Raw genomic sequence first — 16,987 nt, 5'->3', positions numbered from 1 at the left:
AGCTATTAATCGTATTTTTATTGGTTCATTGTTTTATTAATTTTGTCATCCTAATATTTTTAGGTGCATGATAAGACCTCTGACGTTGTTGACAAGTTGAAGTTTTCAAAGAAAAATATTGTCAAGGTTTATAATTTGCTTTTTTAATTTGTCTTGTTTGAAATGTTCTCTGATTGTTGTTCATTCATTTGAAAAAAAAAATCATAGCAGAAAGTTGTTTTATAGTTTGTTTAATGTTGTTTTGATGTTGTTTTAACTGCTGCAGGACTTGATTTCTAGTGATGATAACTTCAAAGTTGATCAGAATAGACTTGTTGTTCATTTCTATTCCTTTGGTAGAATGAAGTGAGTTGCAAGCATTAAAAGTGTACAAGAAAATGTTTCAAAGTCTTTTAAGAAAGTTGAAGCCACTATACATGAATTAATGATTCAGCAGTGTATTTGAAATTATTTTATGATGCTATTTAAATATTCTGTTACATTGGAGTTATTATATATTTATTTATTTATTGTTATTTAGTTGTTCAATTAATTAGAAAAACTAAATATATATATGTTTAATTTTACATGGAAACATATATAAAGATTGTTGTTGTGTTATTTTTCTAAGATTATTTGTGTTTTTAGTTAACACCACATGTTGATGTCTAATAACTTTTCATATTAGAATAGGGTTGTTATCTAATTATCTGCTCGTTGTTATTTAGTTGTTTAACTACGTAAAATAATTAAATGAATATATGTTTACTTTTTTATGGGTATATAATTTTTTTAAGTTGATGCACTAGTATCTTGTAGTTTCTTTTACTTTTTTCTTAAAGATTATTTATCAGTAATTTTTTTAATTTCTTTTGAGTTAATGCAATGCGTTGTTAATTAATTAATTTACGTATTAATATGAAGTTGTTATCTAGTTATTTTATTTTTTCATATATAATTGTTCAATCAAGAGAAAAATAGTTATTGTTTTAGTTTTTCATGGTTCATACTTTTTGTTATTTGTTGGTTTCTTTCATATTTTATACACTATTAGTTGATGTACAATTGATTTTTATGTTAAAATAGAATTGTTACTGTGTTGTTCATTCGTTGCTATTAGGTTGTTTAACAAAAAGAAAAATGAGTATATATTTATTTTTTTAATGTGTAGATATATTTTTAAGTTGGTGTACAAGTGTTATGTAGTTGTTTTTAAATTTATTTTATAGATTATTTGTGTATTTTTTTCCTTAGATCTTATGTAATTTATGAAGTTGTTTTCATGCCTATTTAACTTGCATATTATAGTAAGTTGTTATGCAGTTATTTATTTGTTGTTATTTAGTTATTCAACCAAATAAAAATGAATATATATACATGTTTATTTTATTTTATACATTAGTGATGTTTTTTACTTTTTTAGAGTTATTTTTATGCCTATGTAATTTGCATATTGTAGTGGAGTTTATGCAGTTATTTTTTTGTTGTTATTTAGTTGTTTAACTAAGAGAAATAAATGTATATATATATATTTTATTTGTGTGTTGTTTTTATTTTAACTTTTAAGTTGGCGTAAGTGTTGATGCTCAATTAATTTTTATATTAAAATAAAATTGTTATCGTGTTGTTTATTCGTTGCTATTAAGTTATTTCAGTATTGTATTTTTTGAAGTTTTTATCTTATAAATTTATTTTTGTTTGCATAATATGATAAACTTTAATTGATTTATATGCTATGGTTAAGTTGTTTTCTAGTTGTTTTTGTGTTGTTGTTTAGTTGTTTTGCACTGAGAAAAGAAGCCTTATACGTTAAAATTCATTTTGTCCAAATTCGCCACGTGGCAACCACTGCTGCGTTCTGACGCTACAGTTTGTGAGCGTCAGGCAAGTCTGAATGCTTTGTCCCTCACTCGCGTGTGAGTCTCACTCGCCCACATAGCCACATATGTGCCACACATCTCCTTGCGCATCTGGGGGAGTTTTCAAGTGTATTTTTGTAAATAAAAAACTCTGAAAATAGTATATTTGAAATTAATAAACAATATAAATGTTTATTTTTGTTTATGGTAGTATAAATGTATATTTAAGGTAATTTTAACCCAAAATAGAAAAAACCCCTTTAATTTTATTAAAAATATGAATTGGAAAAAAAATTAAAAAATTTAGTATAATTAAAAATATATATTTTATATAAAATAAAAATTATTAAAATAGAGTGTCTTTATAAATTTTTTAGAATGTAAATAAAATTACTCTTATTTTACTAACTTTATAGAGACAATTGCAAACTCAACAGATGAAAATGTGGCAAAAGAAAGGGAGTATAACAGATTTGGCCCACACAATAAAAGAATACATTTTTCAGTTGTGTCTTATACACTTCTTGTTTTGTTTGTATGGTTATTAATTAAATAGAGATTAATCAACCAAAAGAAAGAGAAAAGAAGTAGAAAAGGAACAAAAAAGAGGTCTCATCATTCAGCATTAAAAAAATGTACATCAATTAAGGAATTAATTAATGTTAATTAATCAAATTAAGAAGACAATAGAATGACGTGATTTGTATGCTGCAGCCTTCATTAATTAATTAATTGATTAATTAATAATAATAAAAGCAAACCAACGAATGTCCTCTCAAAGTCTCCATCTGCACAGATAGAAGAAACTTTCAAACCAGAAAAGTATAGAGAGAGAGAAGAACAATTCTGTTTCTTAATGAGAACTTCTTCCTTCTAATTTCATAATTTCATCGTCTCTTTTGTTAGCGTTAATGTCTATGTGGGGATGGTTTTTGATTCTCATCATAATGGTGATGGTAGAGGTATTGGTCCTGGTAGGTGAGAGAGAGTAAATGCTATGAGAGAGAGAGAGAGAGAGAGAGAGAGAGAGAGCGACAAGTCCTACATGGTGCTGACTCTGCTGAGAGAGAGAGGGGTTCATTTCATTGTTTTAATTTCATATCATTAGAGACGATCGAGTGAGTGGTGGTACTGGCTATAGTAGTAGAAGTATTTTGTCTGTTAAAAAAAGAAGAAATAAATGGATGAAGAGAAAGAAAGAAAATGGACATGCACGTGGTTGAGTGAGTTTTCTTACTTGGCTAGTGGTCGTGGCTAAATGTTGCGCTGTGTTTTTTTTTTCTTTCTCCAAAAAGCAGTTTATATTAAATTTGCTTCTCACGGTCTCTGACCCTGTTACCTTCTCTTTGTAGCCAAGCCAACCCAAAAGGCCACCATTTTTGTTTTCTTTTTACTATTTCTCATTAGCAATTAAAGCCCACACCTTCCGACTCTATCACCCACCATTTTTCTTCTTTCTTGCTCTAAAGTTCAATTTTTTTTTCTTTTTTTTGGTATTTTAACCTTGTTTGAGAAACACCCAGTTGCTAAAACAAGTAGATATGAATTGGGTATGTGCTGAATTTTTTTTAGTGTTTTTTCTCCATTTTTTTGTTTTTTGAGTGAGACCCATTTGGTGAAAAATGTTGTTAAGTGGTTTCGATCGAGTTGTTTTGGTCGTTATATTCGAAAATCCAAGAATCGGAAACGGCAACAATGGCAATAGTTTTGAGCTTTAGAGTAGAGGCAGAGGTTGGATCTACTCTTAATCGCATTCAACTGTCACAATGCCAAACGGATAGGTAGGCATCTTGTTCATTTGCTGCAAAAACTTTGTTTTCGAGCATGAGAAAAGTCCACCATTTTCGTTTTTCTCATGCTCTTGTTCCGTGCTGCTTTCTTTGGTTTTTTCTCGGAATTCAATCGGTTTTTGCTGCAACTGAGAAAGAGATTCTGCTTCAATTCAAAGGGAATGTCACAAATGATCCTTACAATAGCTTGAGCTCGTGGGTTCTTAGTGGCAATCTTTGCCAAGATTTCAGTGGTGTGTTCTGTAACCCAGAGGGGTTTGTTGACAAGATCGTTCTTTGGAACACTAGCTTGGATGGAATTCTGCCTTCAGCTCTGTCAGGGCTAAAATATTTGAGGGTTCTTACGTTGTTTGGAAATCTCTTCAAGGGAAATATCCCAGAAGAATATGTTGATATTCAAACTTTGTGGAAGATGAACTTGAGCTCCAATGCTCTATCTGGATCGATCCCTGAGTTTATTGGTGATTTACCAAACATTAGACTTTTAGATTTGTCAAGGAACGGTTTCACTGGACAAATTCCATCAGCCTTGTTCAAGTACTGTTATAAGACCAAGTTCATTTCTTTGTCTCATAACACACTTTCTGGTTTGGTTCCTGATACATTGGCCAAATGCTCCAACCTTGAGGGCTTTGATTTCTCATTTAACAATCTAAGTGGTGACATTCCCTTGCGACTGTGTGATATTCCAAGGCTGGATTATGTGTCAGTAAGAAGCAATGCTTTATCAGGAAGTGTTGAAAAGTTGCTTTCTGCATGCCAGAGCTTAAAAGTGTTGGATCTTGGCAGCAACTTGTTCACTGGCTCGGCTCCTTTCGGGGTTCTTGGATTGGTAAATCTAACTCGTTTCAATGTATCATATAATGGGTTTACTGGGAAGATTCCTGATATGACAACTTGTAGTGACATATTGGAGATTTTTGATGCTTCAGGCAATGGTTTAGATGGGGAGGTTCCTTTGGGCATAACGAACTGTAGAAATCTCAAGGTTCTAAACCTGGGATTTAACAAGCTGATTGGGAGTATACCAACTGAGCTTGCTGAGCTAGAGAGGCTTCTGGTGATTCAGTTGGGTAATAACTCAATAACTGGGACGATTCCTAAAGAGTTAGCTAGCATTCAGCTGCTTCAGATTTTGGATTTGCACAATCTCAACCTCATTGGTGAAATACCTACTGAGATAAGCAACTGCTTATTTCTTCGAGAGCTGTGAGTTTTTAATTCTAAATCTGTACTATGTTACCTAATAAAATTCATCTCAATTATGCTTTTTCCGACATACTAAACTTCTAATATCCTCTGTTTTTTTGCAGGGATGTTTCCGGCAATTCCTTAGGGGGAGAACTTCCAACCACTCTGTACAACATGACTAACCTGGAAATCCTTGACCTACATCAAAACCAGCTCAATGGAACCATCCCATCAACCCTGGGAAACTTGCCAAGATTAGATATTCTTGATTTGTCAAGAAATTCGCTTTTGGGGCCAATCCCTTCATCTCTTGGAAATCTAACTACTTTAACCAACCTTAACATCTCTTATAATAACCTTTCAGGCACCATTCCTGCAACCATTCAGCATTATGGTGCCTCAGCGTTTTCCAACAATCCCTTTCTTTGCGGTGCACCTTTGGACAAGTCTTGCTCGGCTAATGGCAATAGCACAAACACTTCCAAGCAAAAGAAAAATAAAGTTTTGAGTGTTTCTGCAATTGTTGCTATTGTTGCTGCTGCAGTCATACTTTCTGGGGTTTGTCTAGTATGTATTATGAACATCATGGCCCAGAGGAGGAAGAAAGATGAGGATGAGGCAATGGTTGTTGAGAGCACCCCACTTGCTTCGACTGACTCTAATGTTATTATTGGAAAACTTGTTCTTTTCAGTAAGAGTTTGCCCTCAAAGTATGAAGACTGGGAATCTGGCACGAAAGCTTTACTTGACAAGGAGTGTATGATAGGTGGTGGATCAATTGGGACAGTCTACAAAACTACTTTTGAGGGAGGGGTATCAATAGCTGTGAAAAAGCTCGAGACTTTGGGAAGAATCAGAAACCAAGATGAATTCGAGCAGGAAATAGGACGGCTAGGCAACCTGTTACATCCCAATTTAATTGCCTTTCAAGGCTACTACTGGTCCTCCACAATGCAGCTCATTCTATCTGAGTTCCTCTCAAATGGGAACTTGTACGACAATCTACACGGTCTCCATTATCCAGGAACCAGCAATGGAGGTGGCAATCGTGATCTGGATTGGACCAGGAGGTTTAAGATTGCTCTTGGAACAGCTAGAGGCCTTGCCTACCTTCACCATGATTGTAGACCTTCCATTCTCCATCTCAACATTAAGTCTACAAACATTCTCTTAGATGAAAACTACAATGGAAAGTTGTCTGATTATGGTTTGGGAAAGTTGCTTCCTATTTTGGACAATTATAGCCTAACCAGATTCCACACTTCTGTAGGATACGTAGCTCCAGAGTTGGCTCAGAGTTTAAGATTGAGCGAAAAATGCGATGTTTATAGTTTTGGAGTCATTCTTTTGGAGCTTGTAACAGGTAGAAAACCGGTTGAGAGTCCAAGGGCTAATGAGGTTGTGGTTCTATGTGAATATGTAAGGGTATTGTTGGCAAGTGGCTCGGCTTCAGATTGCTTTGATAGAAGCTTGAGGGGTATTGTAGAGAATGAGCTTATTCAGGTCATGAAGTTGGGACTTATCTGTACCTCTGATGTTCCTTCAAGAAGGCCAAGCATGGCTGAGGTCGTTCAGGTTCTTGAGTCTATTAGAAATGGTTCAGAATCATAGTTACCAAAATCAATTAGACGGGTAACTTTTGTTTTCTCAGTATTTAAACCAGTGAATCATTTATGGAGCAAAACCCTGCAACTCCTAGATAGGAAACAAATAGAAAATTCTTTTGTATTCAATTGAGATTACCAAAAGTCATTTGTTCTTTTTCTTTTTTTCTTTCAATATTTGTGATTCTTAGTCTTACAATAAAAATCATTTGTTTATTATTGTATCTCATTCTTAAACAAAATGGAATCAAAGCCTTTTATGGTTTCATGTGAACAGAGAGATTCACTGCAATGGAATCAAGAGTTTCATTAACTATTTAAGTTCTTTTTTTTTTCTGTAGGAAGTTCATAGTGCTGTTAGTTCTTACTTTATTACTCGCTTTTGATTTGTTTCAGTTCACAATATCCCCCATACCAAACCAGTTCTCTCCCAATTATTGCAAGAGTTGTTTCTTCAAAAGAATTTATAATCACCCTAACCATGTACACAATGAACCAACAAAAATTTTTAACTATGAGATTTACAGATCCCAGATATTTTACGAATTCGTTTCATGACAACAGGAATATCTTCTTCGGTCAAGGTAGTGAAACAGAAACGAAACCATCCAGGCTCAATACAATGACAAGAAGATCCAGGAGTTACATTGACCTTAGCTACACTCAACAGCCTTTCCCAGAGCTCAAGCTCACCTTTCTCACTGTATGAAGAGATTAACCTACTCATATCGGCCCAACAGTAGAAACCTCCACTGCTCTTAGTGCATTCAATACCCACTTGTTCCAACCCTGCAGCAAAGTTATGGTACATTCTTCTCAGCCTCTCTCTGTTGATCTTCACAAACTTCTGAACAAATTTTGCATCCGAAAGCATGGATATAAGCAACTGTTGTGATGGAGCCGATATGGATGAGAACCTAGTCAACTTCTTAGCAGCAGTCAAGATATGCTCATTATGGGAGTAGATGACACCAACTCTAAAACCCGGAAGAGAGAGATCTTTTGATAGACCATACACTACATGAACCCTGTCACGGTCGAGATCTTCTGAATCAACAATTTCGGCCATGCTTATAAACTCTGCACTTCCACAAGTAGAACCAGCAAATATTTCATTTGATACTATATGTATGTTCTTTTCTCTTGCAAAGTCCACCAGGCTGTAAAGTGTTTCCCTGCTAAGAAGACTGCCGACAGGATTTGAAGGATTCGAAATTATAATCCCCCGAACTTTTATACCACGTTTTTTCGCCTGGTTGAATGCTAATTCCAAAGCAGTTATGCTTAGGCTGAAGTTGTCTGTACTACGGCATGGAACAGGTATTATCTCTACACCAGTTCGCCATTTTACATCTCTGTCTAAACTGCAAAAACATGTTTACAAACTTTAGCTTTCTTGTAGTACAAATGGTTTACCTGCATAGACATTTTTGAATGGAGACAATGGTGACTAGTGACTACCCTGGGTAACATGGTGTTGGAACAAGAAATGCATTTCCACTATCTGCTAAGCAAAAGCTTAGAATTTCTATTGCAGGGGATGCACCAGCTGTCAATACTATCTTAGAGGGGTTGAAAGAAACTGAATTTCCCATAACTTGCGTCATGAAACCTGCCACAGCCTGTGGAAATTTTAAGTGTTAATAATGAAAAGCCAACGAAATTGAGAAGATAAAAATTGAATGAACCAAATAGGATACCTTTTTTCATTTTAATCATTACACAAAAAGGAGAAAAAAAAAGGAGCAAACAGTAATTGAACACCAAATCCAGAACGATTTGAGATGAAATGCATACCAAAAACCAATTCCATCATATCATTAGAGACGAACTCTTAACCAGAGAGACCAGACCTATTGGCAACCACAAAATTGTAACCTGAAGTTATAACGGCCTTTTATTAAATGTTTCATGTTTGCAAATACACTCACTTTCCCACCATTCTCAAATAACAAAACATTTGACTTGAATAGTTGAATTGAACCATTAACAACTAACACTCAAAACTAGGCATAAAGAGAGATTTCATGTCACATAAAGCTCTAATGACAGAATTAAAAACAAGGCACAATAATATTCCTGCCACGAAACAGAGAGAATTCCATGCATTATCCATGAAAACCGGAGAAAGACAAAACAAAGAAAAAGAAATGACAAGAGAATATACCACTTTCAAATCCATTAACCCATCAAAAGGTTGATAACTTGCAATCCTGCTAATACTCAGCTCAGAAACACTTCCTCTTCCATGACCCAATATAGCTTCCCTTGCGTTCTCCACAAGCCAATCTTGAACCAAGTCCAATGATAACTACACACACCAAACCAAACCAAAGTTATAAAACAAACAACCCATCAATCCTCAACACTCAGATATCAAACCCAACTTCTCAAAAAGAAAGAAGAAGAAAAATCCCACCTTGTTTTCTGCCAAACCAAGCTGAATAACACCACCCGGATTATCCAACCCGTCATACGGATCATCCGAGACCTTCCTCGACCCAACATAGTAGGGTGAATCACCGCTTTTGGAAATGGAATTGGCTCGGCCCGATACGTGAACCGGTCCTCCGTAACCCCTGGGGGAGAGCAGGGACCGAGAAAAGGTCCGTGGCAAGAAAGGAAATTCGGCCAATTGCCCCATCGACGTCGACGGAGAAGACCCAGGAGACAACCGACCCTCCGAAGACGACGAAGAAGAAGACGGAGGAGGTGGGTCAGGACGACGTCTTTGTTTGAGGTAGAGTTGCAAGAAATAGTAAAGAGCACAAGGAATAAGCGAGCCAAGAACAAGGCCACCTCTACCTTGAACCACACCCTGAAGAGGAACTATAACTCTCATGGCGGTCCCTCCGCCACCGCCGCCGCCAGAACTGGTTTTGGGGTTGGTGGGTTCGTGACGTTCAGTGGAATGAGTCCGCCGGGAACGAGTTACGGTCATTATAGAACCATTGAGGCAGGAACGGAACCAGCAGCGGAAAGGGTCGGGTTTTGTGAGCAAATAGGGCAATTGGGTATTGGGTCGCCGGAGAAGACTAGTCAGGATGAGCTAGTAATATATGGGTGGAGCCGTGGAGCTCAACAACTATGAGTGAGTGACTGACGATTTTGACTTTGATTCGGCTTCTGCTTTTCTTTTCACCGTTCCTTAGTTTGAGGCGAAAATTAGTTCTAGTCGTTAAGATTTTATTTTCTCTCAAAAATACAAATGTCAAATTGTAATTAACTCGATCAAATATTTCTATTATTTTCTCTTTTAAAGACATAATATTTCTATTATTTATTTGGAATGTTTAAATAAATAAAAGAAAAGTTAATATTGGTAACCAAATTAGGAACATTCGTGTCACTATGTTAAGATTTTTACACAAAGAACTTATTACAACATCTATTATGTTACAACTGTCAAATTGTACAAAATTTAATTAATAATTGATTAATATTATTTAAGGATTTTTTCGTTATGAGAAATAAAAAGTTAATTGAGAATAAGTTTTTTTTTTCTTTTTATAGATATTAAACAATTAAGTTTTTCACAAAAAATTTACCTTTTTGAATTTTTAATACAGTTGTGATTATGGTGAAGCATTTACACGTGATTGTATTAAATATATAATTTAAGTTATTAATAAGTTAATTTGGGTGTGACATACAAAGTTTGTCCACTCAACACAAGTAATTGGTTTTTTGGCCCATTAACATCAACCGTTGGATTTCAAACTAGTGTTTAATTAGTTAAAAGAAACTTTGTTCATATTTCGTATTGTTTTCTTCTCCTATTGATTTGAAACCACTAGGAATCTCAACCAATGTGGGATGGAATCTTTGTTAACCTCATAATAATTGGTCATCAGATCCATTTGCCTTTGCCACTATCAAACAAGTCTTTTTATGGAGTTTTGTCTCTTCCCATGTCTACCACAACCACAAGCTAGCTATACTAAAGAAGTTTCAATAAGGCAAGCCACCAAATATCTTACATTTTCAATAATACCCATTTTACCCCTCCTCTCTCAATCTCTCATTCCCACCTTATGTTTTATTTTATAGTTATTTCAACAAAAAGTTAGTAATAATAATAAGGGCATTCACCATTTCCTATATTCGTGTTCTTGCAGCCTTTATATGTTTCATCACCAATCTCAAGTTTCAATTCTATGCCTTTTAGCTTGGACCACATCTCTTCCCAAGAGAAAAAAAAAACTTGGCATTTATGAAGATTAGAATGAAAGAAGGAGAATTAATAAATAGATATTTTAGCCTTCTTTTAATGTTTGTTTAATAGAAATCTTTGCGTGATAAATTGGTACAGTTTAGGTCAAGCAAGCAAAGTTGTTTGAGTGATCCAATTAGGGACAGAGAACTAGCTTTATTCATAAGGTTGATTAAAATATTGAGCAAAGATGAGCATCATATAATCACGTAACAATTATTGTATTTCCTATTTCTATGGGTGTTTAAAATTAATGTTTCCCAAATCCCATATACAAATTTTAAATTTGAAACTTATATGGTATAAAAAAATTAGTAACTTTAAAAAGTTTATTTATGTACTCCTATTTGTGTCGGTATTTGAAAAAATATTTTAATTCATTTTTTATTGTTTAATAGTTATTTAAGATATCTTGTAAAATTTTAAAAAACTAAAAAAAATATTAACACATCGAAAATAAGGTTTAAACAGTCTATTTTACACGCGTATAAAATAAAAAAATCTCACGTACAATCGATTATTTGAATCTTATTTTCGGTGTGTTAAATTTTTTTAAATCTCTCAAAATTTTTAAAAATATCTTAAATAACTATAGCATAAACGACCATGAAATAAAATTTTACTAAAAGTTTCTCTCATATGTTGAAACTTTTAAATGGTGTGTTGTAAAAGTAGCTTATGTATGCAAAATCACAATAAAAATATAATCCACTACTAAAATATAAATTTAAACAAATCTTGACATTTTTATTGATTTAAACACACCATGTTTAACTGGGCTTACATTATAAATTTAAAGTGTATTTAATATTATTTTAGTATCATTTTTTCAAATCAATTTTGTTATTTTTTTTTTTTGAAACAGAAATCAAAATTTATTTTAAGTTAGAGAGCAATCTATTTTTCACACATAAAAATGATAATCAAACACGCCATGTTTTATGACTTGTATATCATATAGTTGATGAAATGTATATTATAGGCTTCAAAATTCTAATCTCACCTATTATCACTTTTCAAATTAAGGTGCTCAGCCCAATCTAAGAAAAACTACTTTTACTTTCTATAACTTGTAAAGTTATGTCATAATTTATAAGGTACTATTTGTCCTTTTTAATCATAGATACACCGTTAATAACATCACTAAGTTTAAAAATCTATAATTGCAATAAAATTAGATTTATAATACTTTTTAGGACAGAAAGTTAACTTGTTTATAATATATATTTAGGGATATGATTTTGTCTCATTATTGTACTTTCACGGATTGTAATCCGTGATGTACTGCAGCCGTCAGATGAGGAAGTTATTTGATCAGACGGCTGAGATTGATCTAGGGATAATTAAGGTTAAAAAGTAAAAACGTACCATGACACTCATTTAATGTACTCTGAGACCCATCTAATGTACCACGGAATACATTCCGTAAAAGTACATCACGGGACAAAATCACATCTCTATATATTTATATTATATATTATGTCATAGTATTATGATATTACATGTACCATTAAATTTGGATAATGGTGATATCAGTATGGTGACATTATGGTTGTGAGCCTACTAAGCTTCAAATCAGTGGTATCTTATCAAATGTGACAAAAGAGAAAAGATTGTTGAGGTTATATAGTGTAGATGCGATGTTGATATCTGCGGCTAAGGTGCAAAGTAGCTTAATCTATTATTTAACAATTGTGGGCTCAAAATTCTCACCCCTACTTCTATGTACTACTAACATTCAATGGGCCAAGAAGCCACCTAAGTTTTGGTCATAGTTGCCACCTTTAAGGTGACTTTTCTTTTATCATCAATTCATTGAATTATTATAAAATAATAACTCTCATTTATATTTGAAATGAAAAAGCACTCCCTTAAGGAAAAAAGAAAAATAATGGGATAATTACTTACATTATTTTTTTTAAAAAAAAAATTATATTTTTTACGATTTTTTAAATTTTTTTTATATTTTTATAGTATTCTATAAAAACAATACCATAACAACAAGAAAAACATATAAAATAACTGGAAAATAATATCAAAACAACAACAAAAAAATAACATATAATAAATTACAAAAGTACAACATAAAAATATATTAAAAGACCGTATTTTCTATAAATAACATCATAAAAATATTTAAAATTTTATACCATATTTTTGTAATTTTTTGTTATTTTTGTAATATTTGTGAAATAATCTTATAAAAAAAAAGAGAGCCCAATTTCACATTAGTAATCCCCAAGCTGCCTGAAATAAAAACAAAAAACAAAAAAGGGGAAAATAATTAAAAAAAAATAATAAAAATAAAAATGAAGTCGAAAAATCAAGATTCATACGATTGAATTGGTGAACGGAGTGGAAAAAAGAAGAGGTTCTCGATCAAGAAAAATGATCCGATGACTTTAAAAGAATTGAACAAAGAGTGGTAAGCCTGACGAAGCAATACCGAGGTAGAAGGGAATGATGATTTCTCATTTTGATAGTAGCATAATTTTTATAATTGCACACATCGCAGTATACCAAACCTACAACCTTTATTACATCTATATAAAAAAAGTAGTGAGGCAATTTCCAAAAAGAAGGACAAGATATACCACCACAAATTGGAACAACAAACACAATCACAAATGCAATACTATATAATGTATAAATATATAATTCTCCTAATATTTACAATATTTCATATATAAATTTAATAAAAAAAATTAAAAATAAATTAAAAAAGAATAGAATGTATAAATAAATAATTCTAGTAATATTTACAATAGTTATATATATAAACTTAATAATAAAATAAAAAAAAAAAAGTAGAATTAATAGCCTTTCGATTACTATTTTGTTACAGCATTTTTTTTTTTTTTGTTGTTATTAAGTGTCACCTAAATTCGTTAAATATTAACTAAGAGATATCTAACAAAATATTATTAGTCACGTGTTACATAGTTAATTAATTATTTAAAATTACTTTTATAATAATAAATTTTAAAACATTAAAAATTAAGTTTTTCTTTTCTTATATTTTACGTGCTTCCTTCTTTACAATGTTTCTTCGCACTTATTTTGTTTCCATGTTTAAAAAAAACCTAGAAACTAAATTAGATCTAAACTTAAAAAATGAGTTTGAGCTTCATCACTTCAAGCCATACCCTAACAATATGTAAAACTCACAGAAAACTTAAATCTTAGAAATCAATACTTTTCTTTTCATATTTTTAATTTAAATTAAATAATCACAGGATTAAAAAATCCCAGACTCAAATTCATCATCAGACATCACATAAAAAAAATACAAATTTTACCTGCGAAGCATATCTCTATTCGTAACAGTCAAATTGCCACCAGCCATTCGCTACCCAAACAAATGCCAAGACAGAATCTCTAGGCTCTCGAAACCCCAAAACCTCAAGACTTGAGACCCTCCCGTTCCCTTCCTTTCTATCTCTTGTTTCTCTCAAATTTGTCGTTGCCTTCCATGGCAAATCTATTAAAATTAAATCTAAAATATATATATGAATCTTAAACTTATGTCAGATTATCAAAATTACTCTAGAAATCAATAAGATGGAGAACATACTTGATTCCATGCTTTTGAATATTAATAAGAATATAAGAATGGATGAAGGTCTATGGTCTACCACTAACTAATCTTCTATCAATGTGTTCTCACTTAATTAATGGGAACAGAGGAGAAGAGTGGTTAAAGATTAGCCTTGGGGACCAAACCTAAATGTTCTTTATACAACAAACTAATTAGAGCTCCATAAATTTTAGGGTTATTTCACAAAAACATAAAAACAACAAAAAAATTACAAAAATACGGTTTCACAGAATTTTAAACATTTTTACGATTTTTTTTGATTTTATTTACAGAAAATACGGTTTTTTTATGTTGTAATTTTGTTAATTTGTTGTTGATTTTTTGTTATCTGTATGTTATTTTTTGTTATTATTTTCATGTTACTTTTATGTAGTTTTCTTGTTGATTTTATGTTATTTTTGTGTAATTTTTTAGAAAACCGTAAAAATATATAAAAAAAAACATTCTTTGAACGTAAAAATGTAATTATTTTACAAAAAATGGTGTCTTATGTAATTATTCCTAAATTTTAATTAAGTTTATTATTGGATATTGCAAATTACAAAGCCCATACATAATAAGATATTTATTGGGCTCATTTAATAAATTATTTATTTGGTCCAATTTAGAATATTAGCTCAAATAAATTATCTTTAATCCCACATGTTGAATTATTAAATATAATTTAACAAGATCTAACCAACAGGAGCTTCTGTGTGACCACCAAGTGCACGAACTAGTCAGAAATAATAGGGCTCTGATATTTCATCACCCAGTTTCCACCATCTCTAGCAAGAATTTTTTTTCCCTTTAGATTTTTTTTTTTTTGAATGGGCATTCAGAGACTCTCTGCTCGCTACTTTTATTTATTAAATATTTAAATTGTAAATATCTTTTAATAATTTTAACATTTTTTTAATTAAGTGAATTTATTTTTATATACTTATTTAACATATGGTCCAATAATAGGTTGCCACGTGTCTCCTAGTTGGAACGAAACAAACTTAGATGGTATTTAACAACTAAAATAGCACGACCTCAACAATTTTATTTATTAAACATTTAAATTGTAGATATCTTTTAAGAATTTTAACATTTTTTCAATTAAGTGAATTATTTTTATATACTTATTTAACATGTGGTCCAATAATAGATTGCCACGTGTCTCCTAAAAGGAACAAAACAAATTTAAATGATATTTAACAACCAAAATGGTACGACCTCAACAAAATAGTAATGGAAGGGACTATTGTGAGCCACTTCTTTTTTATTAGAGTCATATATGTAATAATTTTAAATATTAAGGTCGTTATTACACTAATCTTTATAGCAAATGAAATGGTAATATTTATAACAAATGAAAGGGCTAAGAATTGCACCCCTAACTTTGAGTTACCAGGTCAAGAGGGTTATCACTACACTAAAGGTGTGTTATAGCTACCTAACTTAAATATATTTGTAAAGTTTGTGTAACTATCAATACACTTTTAATTTTTGTTTTTAATTATACCTAATTAAAAAAGTATTGTAAAATATGGTCTAGCCTTCATACCAAGCAGCGAAATATCCCTTGATATTTCTACTTCGTTCGATCTCTTTTCTCTTTCTTCTCTCAACCTCCCATTGAAGCCCCACTTTCCTAACAAGTAACATGACATTTTGAATTGATGAACAATAGTTCTAAATTTCTAATATTACATACTGTTTTTTTTTTCAATTTTTATTAGTATCTATATAAATGTAAACAATGTCCTTCATTGTTAGGACAATTAATTAGAGTAGACAGTTGAGCAATAGTTATAACTAATAACTAACTATTTAATTAGTTAGTTGTCCAAGTATGCTTAGATGTATTAGTTAAGTTTGTTAAATATGATTATGTTATTCAATTCAGTGTGTATAAATATGTTGTAGCATTCATTCTCGATCAATAACTAAATACATTCTTTAATTCAATATTTCTCTCTCTGTGTGTGTATGTGTTTCCAGCTTCTCTTAAACAATGTCAAATAAATTTAACATGGCATCAGAAAATTTTCTGTCGTTATAGCGAATGTTTTCGCTGGAACTATGAACAATCAATGAACATAATTGGAGCTCAATAAATTAAGAACAAGTACGGTGTAGAATCATCAAATGTCTACTTCAATGACAATTTTTCCATCAAGCTCAAAGACCAAAATTATCTTCTGTGGAAACAAAAATTCTTAGCTACGGTCAGAGGAAATTGATTGATAAACTTCATCTCTAGAGCTGCACCACCACCAAAATATCTCTTTCTGATGTCGATCAAGCTTTGAACACGCTCAATCTTGCCTTTATCGATTGGGATGTTCAAGATCAGCTCTTGTTGTCATGGCTTCTCTCATTGATATCAAAGAGCTTACCCACTCAAGTGATGGGATGTGAAACTATAGGCAAGATTTGGAGAACCTTGGAACAATACTTCACCTTACAAGTCTTAACAAAGATCTTGGAGTTTAGAATTAAGCTTTAAAATCTTAAGAAAGGATCTCCGTTACTCAATAATTATCTACTCAATGGCAAGCAACATGTGGATCTTCTTGCATCAGTTGAAGAGTTACTAAGTGTTGGTTTTGTGGTACTAAATCAGGCACACGACAAAAGAATTTATAACAAATATCATCATACCACACCTTAGGATCTCCATATGTACATACATTAAATTTGAAATAAAAGATTAAAGGATATATTTACCTCTTGAAGTGAATCAGAATATCCTCGAATCTTTTCGTAAGTTGTATCCCTAAAAT

The 16,987-nt window shown here is 31.9% G+C and overlaps 2 protein-coding genes and 1 long non-coding RNA gene across 5 annotated transcripts; 1 reads left to right on the top strand and 2 right to left on the bottom strand.

Moving 5' to 3' along the window:
* The first annotated feature begins 2,314 nt into the window (after nt 1-2,314).
* Nucleotides 2,315-6,736, top strand: LOC115696841 (probable LRR receptor-like serine/threonine-protein kinase At1g12460). Its single transcript, XM_030623725.2, has 2 exons — nt 2,315-4,837; nt 4,942-6,736. The coding sequence occupies exons 1-2, from the start codon at nt 3,663-3,665 to the stop codon at nt 6,428-6,430; spliced, it is 2,664 nt and encodes an 887-aa protein (XP_030479585.2). The 5' UTR covers nt 2,315-3,662; the 3' UTR covers nt 6,431-6,736.
* A 136-nt stretch (nt 6,737-6,872) lies between these two features.
* Nucleotides 6,873-10,015, bottom strand: LOC115696842 (probable aminotransferase ACS10). The gene is made up of 4 exons (XM_030623726.2): nt 8,843-10,015; nt 8,591-8,734; nt 7,885-8,045; nt 6,873-7,787 (listed from the first exon to the last, which is right to left on the bottom strand). The coding sequence occupies exons 1-4, from the start codon at nt 9,362-9,364 to the stop codon at nt 6,932-6,934; spliced, it is 1,683 nt and encodes a 560-aa protein (XP_030479586.1). The 5' UTR covers nt 9,365-10,015; the 3' UTR covers nt 6,873-6,931.
* A 2,620-nt stretch (nt 10,016-12,635) lies between these two features.
* Nucleotides 12,636-14,332, bottom strand: LOC115698104 (uncharacterized). Of its 3 annotated transcripts, none has more exons than XR_004008043.2 (3): nt 14,211-14,332; nt 13,936-14,132; nt 12,636-12,883 (listed from the first exon to the last, which is right to left on the bottom strand). It is a non-coding gene; the product is annotated as an uncharacterized LOC115698104 (long non-coding RNA). The 3 variants fall into 3 exon arrangements; XR_004008042.2 differs by having other exon boundaries at nt 13,936-14,117; nt 14,211-14,331; XR_009687875.1 differs by lacking the exon at nt 14,211-14,332 and having other exon boundaries at nt 13,936-14,204.
* Between the last annotated feature and the right edge of the window lie 2,655 nt (nt 14,333-16,987).

The sequence above is a fragment of the Cannabis sativa genome, chromosome 5, assembly GCF_029168945.1.
Source record: "Cannabis sativa cultivar Pink pepper isolate KNU-18-1 chromosome 5, ASM2916894v1, whole genome shotgun sequence".
Lineage (NCBI taxonomy): Eukaryota > Viridiplantae > Streptophyta > Magnoliopsida > Rosales > Cannabaceae > Cannabis > Cannabis sativa.
This window is presented reverse-complemented; position numbering and strand designations above follow the sequence as displayed.